This window comes from Panthera leo, chromosome A1 (assembly GCF_018350215.1).
Source record: "Panthera leo isolate Ple1 chromosome A1, P.leo_Ple1_pat1.1, whole genome shotgun sequence".
Lineage (NCBI taxonomy): Eukaryota > Metazoa > Chordata > Mammalia > Carnivora > Felidae > Panthera > Panthera leo.
In genome coordinates, this window is record NC_056679.1 from 210565026 (window position 1) to 210582410 (window position 17385).

Genomic DNA, 17385 nt, shown 5'->3' on the forward strand with positions numbered 1-17385 from the left:
TGGTCATGGTCAATTACCTAGCATGTGATGAAGGTCACTGTCAAAGCTTATAGGCCCACACTGAAGGGAGCCTGGTACCTCACTATGCAATGCACCCATTCCAGCTGGTAACAATTCTAGAAGTTCGGAATGCTCAGCACTTGCAAACAGTGACAGAGGCTTCTTTTCATAAAACTTTGAGCTCCAATTACTTACTTATGTATTAGGCAGCCAGAATCATTGGACTGATACTCTGTCCTGTCGGTTTGATTAGTAGGGGTAACTGAGACTAAGTCATTCTGAGACATCCTCTATTCTAAAAACTTACATTTCAGTGCTGCTGAAATTGAGTGACAAATCAAATGTAAACAACAGACAGGGGCTTCTACTTAGCATTCTGTTTTCAGACACATTCAAAGTGACTCACTGAAGGCATTAGTGGAAGGGTAGCTAATTTACCACAAAATGGAAGGTTCCTACTCCTGGCTCCATTCTCTGCTCTAGCAAGTCACCATGGCCCTTCCAAGGTTTTAAACATGGCACACTGGGAATTACAGTAGCTTTGTGTCTAGCCCAATGTTTTTCAAAGCACAATTTCCTGGAGCTAAAATACATGGAGACTCTAAGGCTTGCATTATCACCTGACCTCAAATGCCCTTAAGACAGTATCACACTGGACTTTATATCAGAGAGATCCACTATACCAGGAACATAAAACAATTCTGGTGGTGGTAGCTGTCCTTATGAAAACAGTAAAGTTCATTCCTTAGTTTCTCAAACCATGTTCTGTTCATCAGGGAGGTGGTGGTCTCCCTCAAGATCACTTCTGTACTAATTTCTACGGTCTTGCTGCTCAAGTAACTTTTCCAGAAGCTTATACATTTGAATTCACCTGTCTGCTGCCATTGCCCAGCTAGGGACAGTCTGACAGACTGGTTGGAATTTCTCTAATATCACAAAGTGTATAGACACTATGACTTGGTCTACATATCTAGCCATTGAAAAATTCACACTGAAGTTTTCCACACAGAGTGCCCTCTCCCATAGTAATGACTACTGTGTTCTATTTTCTTTGTTTCACTGCTTAGGTTGATGGCTTAAAGAGGTATACACTACCTAAAAAAAGTTTAGAGGTGACTGCCCAATTTATGAAAGACTACTGTGAGTTCAGTGTGCCCAAAGAATATGACTGACGGGTCCTGGGCACTGGGTAGGAGAGGTGGGGTGGGAGGGTCTTCCAGGTGAGAGGGTTTCTGGTTCTCAGCCCAACACTTCTGCCCTACAGCAAAATTCAGACCTTCTTGGATCCACTTAAGTTTCTTGAGATTAACAACCCCATGTGTTCTTGTTATATCTAGCTAACAAGATATAGTTTTAGAGTTCAGATCTTCAAAGCCTGCTCTAAAATGCTAGGTGGGCAGTGTGAGTAACTAATTGAAGATAAACTGGACTTGACGCATAGAAGTTGTCTCCTGTCGTTGTCAAAGTAGGTAGAGAATGAACCAGAAAATCAGAGGTAGGAAGCCAAGGGAGACCTGACCACCTTTTGTCTTGCCTGATCCCAGATGAGAGGGAGCCTGGAAGAGGACTGGCTTCTCCCTAATCTGCACAATCATGAACAAATGAAAATGGGTGGTGGACATTTACTTTACTTTTATTCATGTCAGGCATTCAAAACTCTTCTCCCTTGGCTATATCCTTCTCACTTCTCATTCTATCTGGGTATCAATCATTTGGCTTTGTAAATGATTTCGCAGTTCTAGTCTAATGCCTTGAACTTGATACCTTAATTCAACCACTCCTACCATGGTTCTCTAATGAACCGAGGTTGTCACCAATTCTAGTAATTTGAAGTGAAATACCCTTCCCATGACCCAAGGTCTCCATCCATTCCCTCTCACCCCACAGACAGAAGTCCCAAACCTCTGCCAAACCTACTCCAGCCTCTGAAATCCTTGATCACAGAAGTTAGAAGACAGCCTTGTTTTTTGGCAACTACAGGCCTTGGGCAATGATGGATCCTTTTTGAAAACCAATACATTGACATTCTACTTTGTAAGCATCACTATGCCTGACTACAGGAGTCACTGTTCTAGGGCACATTGGTGACTTCACCAAGACAGAGCCACACAATGAGGTCTAGCCTGAAAAAAATCCAGCCAGGTAGCCTTACTATTACAGGAGAGATTTAGGGGGTTAGAGGCAAAACTTGAAGCAAATGGGGAGAAGAAACTGGAGCTATGAAATGTATGACATAGAACCTAAACTAGAATGATAGAATATTCCTTTCAGTACCAAACTTCTTTCCTATCTCCTGTTTGGATGTTGATCATAATTCTTGTCACTTATCCTGGGAAGTATTTGTATTTTAACAGATACGTCTGAAGTCTTAATCCAAAAGAGTGATAATGTGGGGCATCGGGTAAAATGGCAGGCAGAATTTTTAAAGTAGAATGCCTAACAGAACATCTCAACTGAGACCATGAAAGTAACTGCTTACTATACCTACTTAAACGGAAGCTACATTCCTGCATATCTGGAAACAAAATATAAACATATTTTCATAGTCAAAAGACAAGGTATTAAGACTTCTTTCTCAGCAGGGGACAAAAAGCAATAAAACAACTAATTTCATTTGACATTAGGGTTCCTATACTTGACTGGTAAGTCTGTACTTTGAGAAATTTTATAAGTGTCCTGAATAAACATGTATGTTATGGACTAAATTGTGCCCCTCCACCCACTGTGATGGTATTTGGAGGTGAGGCTTTGGGGAGCTAATTAGGTTTAGAAAAATTTATGAGGGTGGGGCCCCCATGATGGGATTAGGGTCCTGTTAAGAGGAAGAAGACAGACCAGAATCCTCCCTCTCTGTTCATGTTAAGGACATAGCAAGGTGGCCATCAGTTAGTCAAGAAGACAGTCCTTACCAAGGAACTGAATCAGCTGGCACCCTGAACTTGGACTTAGCAGAACTGTGAGAAATAAATTGCTGTTGTTTAATCCATCCAGTCTACAGTATTTTCTTATGGCAGCCTGAGCTGCCATATATCTTTTAAATAAGTAAAGATAATAATATTATTATTATTTGATCTGGGGTGCCTGAGTGGCTCAGTCGGCTGAGCATCAGACTCTTGATTTCAGCTCAGGTCATGATCCCAAGGTTCATGGAATTGAGCCCTGTGTCGAGTTCTGTGCTGACAGCACATAGCCTCCTTGGGATTCTCTCCTCTCCCTCTGCCCCTCCCCTGCACACATTCTCTCTCCCTCTCTCTCTCAATAAATAAATAAACTTAAAAAAATAATGATCTATTCACATTCATCTAAAATTTATCAGTGTACGTGCATCAGTTACCCAGTGATGTTACTTGAGTGATACAGGCTTCAATTTAACATTCTGTCCATAGGGGAACTATTAAATAATGTATTGCGAAGACTGGGTCATTCACTGGGAAGAGAGGGAAGAAGGCAAGAGCTAAGGTAGAGACCCTGCTGTCAGAAGTTGAGTCTAGAAAGGCACTGGATCAATACCAAAGCCTGGAGTTAAAGAGTAAGAACAAGATAGTGTCTGGAGTCTTTGGGTCAAACAAATCAGATAAGACTTATGTAGGAAGACAGACAACCCTGTGGCCATTCATATTCTCCAAGGGAAAAGACCTGGTAACAACAAATACCACTGCATAAACAAATTGGGGGATGGGTATGTATACATCTGCTGTAGTGACATGGTTAGTGTTAAACCATAATGTGTATAAATGCATCGTTAGCAGAAAATCATAAGCCCAAAGTGCTGTTGATAAAAATGTGCATTACAACACACTATAGGGTTAACCCAACAGCCACAGAAACCTCAACTGATCATGAATTTAAACAGTTAGTTCTCATTACAAACACAAATAGCAGCAATTAAAAAGCATGACCAACTTAAAACAACATTGATGATGTGGTGGACACAAAACATCCTTCCTCCAAATTGAGAATTCCGACTACAACTTGCTTGTGGGCACACACACCAGATCTCTGCAAATTGCCAAGTGCTTTGTGGCAGAGACTTGGAAAAATCTGTCTTCAGGAAACCATGGCCAAATTCTAGTTTATGAATGCCAAATTTCAATCACTCCTAAATTCATTCAGTAGGTATCTGCTAATAAACGGCTTATGTAAAAATCAAATGCTGTGGGATTCTGGGTAATTTGCCAGTAAGAATCACGAAAAGGACCTGTACTGGGGGAAGGCTGGGCTTTACCAGGAGACCACTGCATAATAGAGAACCACTAGCTGCTGGGTGGGGGCTGTGCTGGAGCAGCTCTTGGTCTAGGGCACTTGGGTCCGGGCTTAGCCTGCTGCCCATGGTCCACTGGGTTTTCAGGGCTCCTCCCCACTCCCTACTGAATAGCTCATGGTTATCCTGCAACAGTGGATGTCCTGGCTGCTCCCTGACACTGTTCCTGCTTCCTTCTTCAGAGAGATAAACGATATCCCTGGCCACACCATTCCTGGACTAGCCCTCTCTCACGTATACCTGCTTTACTAATAGAGTGGGATGACTTAAGAAATAATGTTAAGCAGTAAGGACCGAATTTTTTGTATCTCTATATGATGTGTTCATGAGCAAAAATTTGTTTTTATGCCTATTTCTAGGTGTAGTATTTAACAGTTTTAAGCATTAGGGCTTATGCTAATAGAGCTTTAAAAGCGTGGGCTCGAAGCCTGGATGTATCAGTTCTTTCAGGATGCTGGGTCTGTGTATCAACAGAGTATGCTAAGAATGTAACCTTTTTGAAAGTTAATTTCTAAGTTATGTATTTACTTGAAGGCTTAAAAGTCCTGAGAAAATTTAGTGATGATGAGTGTGACAACAGTTTCCTTTAGATAAGCTGCCAGTTGCTGTCCCTCTGTCTCTTGTGAAAGGCTATTTAAGCCAGATAATGCAGTTTCCAAGTTGAAGAATCTATTTTTCACTTGTATGGAGGAACATTTCACAAGTTTCTGAAGAGACAAAAGCTCTAATAATGGGGAATGATAATAGGCTAGTTTCCAGTATATCCTAGTACCTTTGTATGATCTATTTTCCATCACGTAGTGAAAAGGAACAGAGCACATAAATGTATATCAGAACTCCAAGGATAATTGTCATTTCTAGGAAAACAGCAAAGGCCATAAACAAAATAAACTGCATTGCTAGATGTTCACGTACTCCTAACACAAGTGTACAATTTCCTGCAAAAGAAACATGCTAGCTGCTTCAGGATGTGGGTAAGACAAGCATGTTCCTGTGGTAATGATTTCCCAAACAAGAAAAAAGTCAGAAAGGCAAATCTTTGCTAAGCTGCAGACTACCAGGTCTCCTGATTTATGAAAGCAGTAAGAATAGAGTAGATAAAGCTGTTTAAGAAACAACTCAGAAAACAAATATTCTATAAGTCAGCAAAATTGTCAAAAAAATGACTTTTACTTTACAACAGAAAAAATACCTTCACATATTTTAATATTGTCAAAGCACTTATCGTGTAGCATTATAGTTTAGGTTGATACACTAAATCTACTATATTCTACAACCCTACAAAATAAATATGCATGGGTATCCTATAAGGTTCAGTCAATTTTTAAATAAAAACTGTTTTAGTGATACAAATATAGATTCACCCAATTAAAATATGATGTACATTTAATTTCTCCTAACCTCTTTCCTTACCATTTTATCATAAATTTATTTTGTTTCGATATTTCTTCTTTTACATATTAGCGCTATTTTACACTTTGCTCTTTTCATTGTCATTCATTCATTTTATTCATTCATCCTTTCAACAAACATTTATTGAGTATTTGCTAAGTATCAGCAAATGATTAGGTCAAATTATTCTTCTTTCTCGTTTCTTAACGAGTGAGTCGCACTTACTACCGTTCTAAAACTTATTCAATAACATAATAATGGGCTTATTTCTCATTCCATTGATGCCAATCTACCCAGAACTTCCATCTGATAGCTATCAATTTTACATCTTTACCCCTAAAGGTGAGATGAAATGCAGTGGAGAGAGCAGGGTGGTAGGGAAAGAAATTAATATGCATTGTTTGCGTCCAATGTGCAGTGCACTTGACTAAGTATTTAATACATATTATCTTAAATAAGTTTCACAACAACTAAATAAAGTAGGTATATTATTATCCCCATTTCATAAGTTGGGAAACTGAGTCTCTCACCACCAAAGGGACAGGCTGCCCGAGGTCTCACCTTGGTCTGTCTGACACCAAAGGCTTTTTGGCAGCTCTTCTAAGAAGCAAAATTGGTGCTCAATACTTTTTTAAATCTTTGAATAAAATTTTGTTTGAATCCATGCTGTTCATAAAACTCAGACTATCTCCTCTTCCATATGCCTCTAAAAACCACATACTGTTTACATAAATTACTAAAGAAATACCTTTATGCCAGGGTTTTTGTAGCAAAGGTAAACAGTTCATACAAAGAAAATGCTAATGAATAAATCAAAATATTTAAAAAATTCTGAAATCTATCAGCCCTGACAATATATTACGTTTTATTATTTTCCAGACCACTCTTCTACTATTACCGGGAGTAACAGATGATAGACGATGAAGAGGCCAGAGATTTAAAACTTAGTACATAAACACAAATTAAACCAAGGGAAAATGCAAACACAAAATGCCCATTTTTATTAACAGAGATGAAATGACATAATATCACAGAATCAATGTTAAAGAAACATTGTGTATTATGTTGCATTCTCTCTAATTATTCCATATGAGTAAGTACCTTATATTCTTCGTAATCATTGCTATCTAGCAAGTCACTTTTCTCCAGTTCTGTAAGTTGTTCTGCAGAGGGCTTAGCTGGTAGATGCTTAATAGAGGCTTGCTGATATATGGGCTTTCCGTTAAAAAACAGTTCCTTCCAATCATGCATCACCTTATATGGAATCAAACTATAGCAGAAAAGATTTTTAAAAAGGTAGAGATGAATCAATGGTCAATATATAGTCAATCAATAGTCAAATATACACCTTAAAGCTTAGTCTTTCTATTATCATATTCATTCCCCAGGATCTGCTATTTGAGGCTAGGGAGTCCATTTACTATTATTGGATATGGCTAATGGCTAGTAGAAAGAACATCTGGAACTCAGCAGGTTTGAATGAATGAACATTACTTAAAGCCACTGGTCCTTCCAACTCATATTGACTGTGCCCTAACAGAACATTATATCTTAAAATGGTGAGCACTGTCACAAAACTTAGGTTCTTTACTTCCTAGCTATGATTTTAAATGGCTGTGCAACCTCAGAAAATCATTTAAATGCTCTAATATAAGTGTCCTCCTGTGCAAAAATGAGCAGACTGAGTATTTTCCAAAGCCCCTTTAAGATGTCAGTCGGTTTACATATTTGCAAGTAATTTATAATAGAAAGATCGAATGCATGGTGGTTTTTATTATTGTTACATATTTGATAACCTTTAAAATTATTTTTCAGTAACTATTTCTATTTAAATATGATGAATGACCAAGATGTAATCAGGGAAATGGGAAAACAGTTTCAAGAAGAACAAAATGCAAAGAAAGGAAAGGGTCTAACATTCAGATGCATTTCTCTAAAACTGGTTGGACTGGAGCTTGAAATTACAACAAAAAAGTTAGTATTTCATTAATTTCATTCTGATACATACTACATGGATGAAACTTGAGGACATTATGTTAAATGAAATAAGCCAGACACTAAAAGAACAAATAAGGTATGGTTTCACTTCTATAAGATACCCAATTTAGACAAATGCGCTGAGACCAAACGTAGAACAGAGGTTACCAGGGGCTGGAGAGTTATTTAATGGGCACAGTGCTTCAGTTTGGAATGATAGAAAAGTTTTGGAGATGGATGGTCATGATGGTTGCACAGCAGTGTGAATGCACTTATGTCACTGAAGTGTACATCTAAAATGATTAAAAGAGTCAGTTTTATGTTATGTATGTTTTGCCACAATAAAATGTTGTACTTTAATTAAATGTACAACTTCAAATATAATCACATTATGTTTTCCATTAATAAAACATTTACAGTCGCTAAGGGTTACTTTGTCGAAATATGGAAGTTTAGAAATTAATAAGCTCAGGTATAGAAATACTGTAACATCAGAATTATTGAAATGGCATTATTGACTTCTATGGTAAAGTAAGTAATTAACAATTTATATACTGTCCAAAAGTTAACCTTACAGTTACTGAATTAATATCCTATTATCTGAATATCAATAATTTTAAGGAATAGTCTAAAAAGTTAGTTCTTTTGAGTAGGCTGATACCAAAAATATACCTGTGCTTTAGAAAAAAATATATACTGATGACATCTTGTTTAATGAAGTAACATGAGTTTATCTTGACTGATAGTAGTGTAGATAATAAAATATTAATATATATGCGTAATTGTTGTGTTCAGTTGGAACCAAAAGACACATATCTTACACCATACACAAAAAAACTAACTCAAAATAGATTAAAGACTTGAGTGCAAGACCTGAAACCATAAAACTTCTAAAAGAAAACATAGGCAGTAAGCCCTTTGACGTTGGTCTCAGATTTGATACCAAAAGCAAAGGCAACAAAAGCAAAAATAAACAGTTGGGACTACATCCAACTTAAAAGATTCTGCAAGGCAAAAGAAACAATCAACAAAATGAAAAGGCAACCTATTGAATGGGAGAAAATATTTGCAAATCACATATCTGATAGGGGTTAATATCCAAAATATATAAAGAACTCCTACAACTCAATAGCAAAAAAGTGAACAATCCAATTAAAAAATGGGCACAGGATCTGATTGGACATTTTCCCAAAGCAGACATACAGATGGCCAACAAGTACATGAAAAGATGCTCAATCATCAGGGAAATGCAAATCAGGGAAATGCAATCATCAGGGAAATGCAAATCAAAACCACAATGTAATATCACCTCACAGTTGTCGGAATGGCTGGGATCAAAAAGATAAATAAAAAACGAGGATGTGGAGAAGAGGGAACCCTCTTGTGCACTGTTGGTGGGAATGCAAACTGGTGCAGCCACTATAGAAAACAGTGGGTTCTCAAGAAGATCTTAGTTTGGGTAATTTGAGAGGTGTACATATTTAACTGGGTTGCCTTACCCTTGTCCTTGCGGAATTACTTTCACTGAGATACACTTTGATATCATTCTCCTGTAACTTTCAGCAAAGAATATCATAAGAAATAGGTCTATGAGGCCAGATGATACATTTGTTTAAAAGATCTTGCTGAGAACATTCTCCACTAGATATACTACACTACTCAGTGTACCTTAGATGAGTGTGCCACGTGAGAGAGCTATTGTTCTAAATTTAGTGCCAAGGAAAGTTCTGTATTTTGTAATGAACTAGAATGGAAAATGGAAAACACATGGCAGATTGTATTTCCCTTTTTCCTTTGGCTACCAGGAAGCTCAGATAAAATTTGCAGCTCAGTTGCAGCCACTTGCAAATCTACTGCTGCCAATATAATTGTGTTCTAATTTATCTTTTGTTCTTAACTTTCTACTTTAATTTGGATTTTCCTTTGTTCTTATTTGGCATATTTTTAATATGTTTTGTATTATTGAATATTTCCTTATAAATACATTAATTCCTGTTAGAAACAAGGTACAATGAAAGTAAATAGATTTAATGACTAGTAATTTTTAAATAATTCCAGTATTTCAGAAAGTTCCAAGTGTGTCAAATAAATTATTATAGTTGTCGTTGTAAATTACTGTAAATTTAGACACAAAGTTTAAATGTTAAAAGACATATAAATGCACCTTAAATAAGGCTATTGAGTGGGTGAATTGAGTCAGTAATCCAGGTATCCTGGACCCCACTTCTTAGTACTTTTTTCACGAAAAAATTTGTCTTTTCTTATCAACTGGGTGTCTCCATACACAATCACCATTTTCTGTGATGTCTGTACTGTAATGATTGTAAAAAGTAACACTTACTTATCTGTCAACATTCGGTAGTCTGCCACTTTAGTGGACAAATCAAGTATTTGATCCAAAATTTCTGCACATATTGTATAATGCTTTTTGTAACGAGCTTGAGCTCTTTCCACAGCAATCTGTTCATGAATTTCCTTCTCTCTGAGGGCTTGCTCCTCAAAATCAATCTTGGCTTGTTTTGCCAAAGCCTAAGAAGACAGAGACATGTTTGAGTCAATATAATTATGCGATGATTCAAATGAAAATAATGTTATAATTTCAATGGGCAAAAAAAAAAATCTCTAAATAGAATGAAACCTCCTTTTACATCAAGAAGAACTTAATCATGAAGGAGAACTTTTTTCCTTATTAAGTACTGAGTCTGCTGGCGATGACAATATTGGAAATATTCCACTTTTAGCTTATCTTATCAGCAAAACATATTACAGAGAAAAGTGGTCCAACTGTGGAAAGCCCAACATAGATTAACAATAAATTGGATCTTCAGTGTGTAAAAAGAAGCCTTGAGTTCATGGCTTGCAAATCGTCAGAGTCAGGGATCACAGAGAAACGGGCAAGCCTATGCCACCCTAGCATCGTAGCCCCTTCGTACCCATCTTAGGAGCCTTAACTGGGCACATCTGCTCCATTCAGCCGATGCCCTCTGTCTTGGAGTGAGAGAGTTCTAGGCCACTGATTTATACTTAGAAAACGTTTTGGAAATTCCCTGATATTACTGGCTTGAGCCTATCACACACGCGCCAACAAATGTTAAGCGCATTTAGACAACCAAAAAACCCTTCTGCTGTTACAGCCTTTATAAATCAGTAAAATTCACTCAGGGAACATTTATTTCTGCAGAAAGTAATGAAATACTTAGAGTTTATCATGACCCTCTGCTTGGTTTGCACTATTATATTGTTCAGAGAAACGCTTTCTTCACATCAAGTATAAAGGTCAAACTCAGCATGACTAAATGTTGCTTTCAGATAGCTAAACCAGCTCCTTGAGAAATTCTATCCTGTGCTAACATATGCTCCAGAAACAATACTTGCCTCCTGTAACTTAACCCGCTGAGTGTAAGATGAAGGTGAACTTGGGCCTTGGAGGAGCTGCCATCAAAGTCAAGCTCCAGCGTGTGTACAGAAGGCAAGTCCTAGGCTCCCACTCAGAGCCCCCCCCTCAGCCTCCATGTCCTGTAAGTGGGGGTATTAATAAGACTAGGCATGCACAGAAAAACTCACCAAACCATCCTGTCAGGGAAAATATTTCCTACGATACTACTCACACATGACTAAATGCCTGACAGTGCATTGCTTTCGTCCACTGAACCAAATGGAAGTTTCCTTTGCTTTTGTCGTTGTTTTATTTTGTTTGTTTTTATGGGGAAAGGGGTTGGACTGGGTGACCTCTGAGGTCAGTTCTGTACGTTTGGCAAGTTCGGGAATCACACCAGATTTTGTCCCTGCTGTATCGTTCTGCAGGCCCCGTTTCTCTGGGGCAAGCATATAATGCAAGTACAAAGCTTTAGGGCGGGCTTCATGACCTGCAAAAAGGTCAGAGGAAAGAGGAATCCAAAAGAAAAGCCGTAACTAGATGAGAATTTACAGAGATAGTGACAGTAAAATGCGCTTGGGAGGCCGCTTTACTGCAGAGTGCCCATAAGGCCTGTGAAAATGTTTACGGAGTGACAGGACCCGAGCCTTGAAGAGAAGGGTAGAATGTCCCCAGCAGGAAGAGAGCAGCCTTCACCTCCGAGCTGTCTCCCTCCCTCCTTCCAACCCTTTCCTTCTTTTTAGCTATCAGTCTTCTACCTTTACCCCACCTCGCCTCCCTGTGCTAAACCCACCACAACTTCCTGTCCCATTACAGCAAAGTGGGTTGAAGCCCTAAAAAAAAAAAAGAAAGAAGGGAAAGGAAAAAGGAAGTCTGTGGGAGGTAGTAAATCTCAGCGGTTACGAACCCAGACTCTCGAGTCTGACAGAGCCAGCTGTGCTCCTGTCTACACCACTGACAGGCTGTGCGACCGTGAGGTTTCTAAGTCTCATTTTCCTTCTGCGTAAAACGTAGATAAGGAGAGCGTCCACTTCAAAGGCTGTTGTGAGAATTCTATGTGCATGTAATGAACATAGTTCAATGCTTGACTCACGGTAAATACTCATAAAAAGTTAAATATTATTATAATTAAGTACTGCTAGTAATAGCAGGTGGGGCAGAAATCTGAAATCAAAAATTCTTAATATAGAATAGATGCCCAATTACCTTAAAGAAGAGACAGATTTAATCTAAAATCAAAACCAAACCAGACAAAAACTGATGATGGAAAACATGAAGTTCTCTCTCTCTCTCTCTCTCTCTCTCTCTCTCTCCCTCTCCCTCGCTCGTGCTCTCTCTCTTTCTGCACCAGCACCGTCTATGCTTTCTTTAAATGTACTGGACATTGGCCTAAGCCCTGGGGAAACAGTAGTGAGCAGAAGCAAACATGCTCCCTTCCTCAGGAGCTTACATCCAGTGGGGGCTGGGGGGACAGTGAAAAAGCCACACAATGACTGTATTCTTGCACAGTATAAGTGTCACCAGGGAAGGACTATGGGGTACGGTGCATAACAGGGGGCCTGAACTAGACAAGAAGTGGCAGGTGCACAGAGCTCTGAAAGATGAGGATTTGCTGGGGAAAGGCATTTGGGAAGAAGGAGAAAGGCAGAAGAAATGACTTGTTCAGGATCTGAGAGCAGACCAGTGTGGCCAGAGCCTGGGAGACAGAGGGGAACAAGGTATGAGCAGGGATCTGGTCAAAGGGAAGCCGTGGGTGGGTTTTTGAGTGTGAGGGCAGTGGTCAAATCTGAGAGGCAAGAAGATTCCTCTGGCAGCAGAATGGAGAATGATCTGGAGGAGATGGAAGTAGGGCAGGTCATTTGTAGAAGTTATCTCTAGCTTCCCCTTCATTTTTAACAGGCAGGCAGATGTCTTTTTAACTCCTGCTTTAGGGAATTTCTGCAAGACAAAAAAGCAGAAGCTGTAGGCAACTCCTCTTCACTTTAAAAGGCCATCTTCAAAGGTGAATTAATCTAGGTCACTCAAAGAGAGAGCAGAGAAGGGAAGCTTTTGAGAGCAAAGAGAAAGAGGAAGAGAAAGTGCTCCCTGGCACTTCCTGGGGAGCAGCAGAGCCTCAGGGGGAACACATGAGGGACCAACAGAGACTGGACTCGCCTCCGTGAAGACATGTGCCTCATGTGTGGGCTGGTAGCTGAGGCCTCAGATGCAACAAGCTGGACCTGGGCCTGATGACGGCAGAGCTTCCCTGATGACGTGGCCTGTGACCTGGGGCACCGTTCGTCTCTGTGGGCAGAGATGGGCTGCTGGAGTTTGAGCTCAGGTTGATTTAAAGAATATAAAAAATGGTAGGTTCTCGCACACCCCAATTGTAGTTGCTAATTCTTAGCCTCTCAAAATGGATGAAGGAGGCCATTGCAGTGGTAGTAGTAGAGACTGGGGTATGGTGTAGACATGGAGAAAAATGGGCAAATTAAAGAGACAGTACATGAAATCGACAGGACTTAGTGATGTTCTGGATATGGAAGAGAGGGTGAAGCAGGGTTCAAGTGGACCCTGAGATTTTACACTTGTGTAACTGAATAAAGGGTGTCGTCATTTATTGGGATATGGAAACTTGAAAAAGGCCAGTTTAGTAACAAGGGTCGTAAATTTGGCTTTAACATGTTGAATTTGAGGTGTCTCTGAGACATCTGAGTAGAGATGTCAGGAAAGCAGTTGAACACATGGGTCTTTACTGCAGAAGGCAGAGATATAAATGCAGGAGTCATCTGTCTACTGCAGTGATTACACCCCCATGGTTGTGGATTAGGAGGTCCTCTGAGGAAATAACATAGAGGAGAAAAACAAGAGGCCTGGGACTAAGCTTTAAGGAATCCCGACGTTAACATTTTGGTATTTGAGGAGAATGAGCTGGCAAAGAAGGGGAAGCCAATGAAGTAGGAAGAAAAGCAGGAGAGCATTTCTACAATGGACCTCAGCAGAAAGGGACCACGTGAGAGCAAAACAATAATTAACATTATATAATTAACAGTCCGTATCATTAGCACACTTAAAATCTTTAATACATTTAAAAGTACTTGGAGAATTTTCCCCCTTCTTCCACCACAAACAATATCAAAAACTACAAAAACAGAAACAAGTTATAAAAACGATTTTAAAAACTCTCTTCTTCACAAAAGTTGAATGATTTGCTGTGGGTAACAAAATGGATTTTGTTTATTTAGTGCATGATGCTGGAAAGAAAAGGTCTGTTCCTTTGGCAAACTCAATTCAACATTTATTTCTTTGGCTCCTACTTATACACCAGCCACTGTTGATGTAGGAGGTGATAGATTCAATGTTTGTGGAGGTAACCTGTGAAGTCAAGCCGTCTCACAGACAGGAGTGCCAGAGAAGCAGACCCTCAGCTTTAGGAAAAGGTAATCATTGTGAGAGGAAGGGATATAATTTTTTTCAGATGCCTCAGAACCTCACAGTTCTGGTCTCTGAGGCTCTACCAGGCCTGAGCATTCCAATCCTCTGAAGTTAATTCAAGGCCAGTTAAAGAAACAAGGAGGGAATCCTTCTCATCACAGTGGGATCAGTCCTACTATAAAGGCTTTACTATTCTGCACTTAATTATCTGGGCTTGAAGCAAACATATTTTTCAACAGGCACTTAGGAAGATTAGTGAAACGCTATTTCTAATGCAAGCAAATGCCATTCAATCCATTCAAGTTTACTCTTATTAAAAAAAAAAAAAAGAGGGATGAAACCGTTATCCACATAATTCAGCTCTTTAAGAGGACACTCGAGATCAGTGTCCCTGTGGCTCAAATTCATGGAGGTATACGGTTCTTCACCCCTACCCCTAACATTTCAGCTATGTCTGTTCTACAAAGGCAAAAGCACCATTTCCCTGACTCTCCAAACAATATTTCTAAAAATCGCATAATTTTGGCAAAAGCTGTATTTCATTTTTGTGGAATATCATCGTGGAAACCATGAAGCTGATAAATAAAGCATTCCCTTCCTATTTTTTGTAAGGTTTTCTCTTCTGTTCAGCCTAGTTTTGTGAATATTTTATGGAAGTAAAGACAGGCTATTGAAAATGCCACTGACATGAATTTTGAATTTCTCCAGTCAAATCTAGACCAACAGATTGAATAAATTTGGAATATCTCCAATAGAAAATAGGCAAGAATTAATCTATACAATCCATTGATAGAACAGATCGATTTTGATTATTAGAGCCATTATATATACATAAAGATAAGGAAAAATATTAACGTATTAAATAATTGAAAGATTAGATATTTTGATTTCTGGAGCTATAAAAGGACCTAGACACAATACCATAGTAACCAAGAGCACACCTATCATCTGGATCTTGGTATCTGTGTACTATTCTCAAATACAATCAACCAGAGTACCCTGGACAAATGGTTCGTTTTGGAGGAAGGAATAATACAATATGGACTTGATATAATCTTGTTTTTTCAGAAAGAAAGGAATCATTTATTAAAGACTTACAGTGTCTTATTAAAAGGAGGCAGCTTAAAAGTGCTCTCACTGACTGAGAATATTCACCTAGAATAAGAAACACCAATACCATTCTAGTAAACTTAGCAGACTGTAAAGAAAAATGAATTCTGTATGCATCCAGAAAAAGGGAGTAATGACACAATTGAAAATTAGATTATCATTAATCTTTTTGATGGTAACACTTTTACCAAAAGAAAATGGAATAATGTATTTAATAAATTCAGGGAAAGAAAATGTGAACTAAGGATTTTATATACAGCAAAACTGACAATCAGGATAAAAAACATCTACTGTTATCAGTATACCATACATAATACCCAATACAATACATAGGGAATATTGTTCCCTGACCCCTTCTTGAGAAATGTACTAGAGAATGAGTTTCAGGCAAGCAAAACAACCAGAGAGATGTGAACATAAAGATGGGTGGTGAACATCAAATATTTGTGAAATCAAGACTAAAGGGAGAGTGTAATATGTAGAAGCTCTATGTGCTGTCAATGTAGTTACAAAAAAATAAAAATGGGGAAATAAGAGAGAGATTGTATAAAAAATTGACTCTAAATACAGCTTTGTTTACCTTGACTTGGTGGAAAAAATCAAAAGTAACTTGAGAAATATTTTTAAGGGAGCTATTGTTTACCGCTTCTCGATCAAGAGCATCCTGGAAATCTTTAAGTCGTCTCTCCTCATACTGTTTTTCTCTGAAAATTCTGTTTTGCCATAAAACTTCCTTTTCATGCCGAACATGCATGAGCTGCACAGCGATCCTGCGTTCCTGCTGGGACTGCCGCATCAGCCGGTTAATCAGCTGCTCTTCCCGAAACGCCTCCTGAAAACACCATTGGAGGAGCCAATTATTTGCCAAGGCCATGTCCAAATTTCCCATTGGGCTAAGAAGCCTATGCATAAATAATATCTAAAAGGCATAGTATTCATCAGCACCAATTTCTGCCATTTGATTTAAATTTGAACATGGCAAAAATCAAGTTATAAAAATGAAAATTTCCATCAAATATCGTATGTACAATTTTGGTATCTGGAAGCATCATGATCTTGCAAGTCATAATTACTTTAAATGAATTCTTACTTTGTTTAAAATCCAATGAAAAATAAATTTAGTAACTGTTTTCAAGATTTTATAAACAAGGGATAGGATTCATAATTTATAAGCAAGTTTTCAGATGTGAAATATTAGTTGTAAAAACAAATACAGGCTTTGGCTGAAGATGGCAGATCTGGTTAGTTGCCAGTGTGGACATCTCAATGCATGAGTGAGGAAAAGCCACAATCTGATGGAATGGGAAGGCTGGAGGACAATCTAAGGGAAAATGACTTGCTTATCTTATAAAATCTCACTGGTTGTAATCTGAAAGAGAAGCTAGATGTAGTCTCTTGGCTCTCTTGTCTATTTCAAGAGAACAGAAGGGGAGTCAGTAAGTGAACAGTGGTAAAAAAACATTAAACCGGGAATCAGAAGCTGTTGCCACCCCAGTTGTGCTATTAACTGGTGGTGTGGTCTTGGACAAGTAACTTGGATTTTCAGGGCCTATTTTTGACAGGTGAAATGCGGGATTTTGGTGGAAGATGATCTCCAAAGCCACTTTGTGGGGTATAAGCTTAGGAAACCCCCAGGCTTACACCAATGAGTTAACAAGGCATAAAGAAATACAAAGTCATAAAATGTTCACACCCGAGTTTGGGTAAACCAGATTGGCACCCCAAGAATAGGGGGATGCAAAGGCACCTCGAGAAGAGGGAGTTGCAAAGGTGCCAGGAATAGGGAGGTGCAAAGGCACCCCTAAATAGAGAGGGTGTGCAACGCCCTCAGAATAGAGAGGGAGAGGCAAAGGTC

The 17385-nt window shown here is 38.8% G+C and overlaps 1 protein-coding gene across 4 annotated transcripts in view; it reads right to left on the bottom strand.

The window, feature by feature from the left end:
• SPEF2 (sperm flagellar 2) overlaps positions 1–17385 on the bottom strand; it is a 184102-nt gene that overhangs the window by 128263 nt on the left and 38454 nt on the right. For all 4 annotated transcript variants that reach the window (XM_042952165.1, XM_042952150.1, XM_042952160.1 and 1 more), the window contains 3 exons: positions 16174–16362; positions 9972–10159; positions 6755–6923 (listed from right to left, as the gene is read on the bottom strand). In XM_042952165.1, the coding sequence (XP_042808099.1) occupies positions 6755–6923; positions 9972–10159; positions 16174–16362 (546 nt within the window). The remainder of the gene's footprint in view (positions 1–6754; positions 6924–9971; positions 10160–16173; positions 16363–17385) is intronic.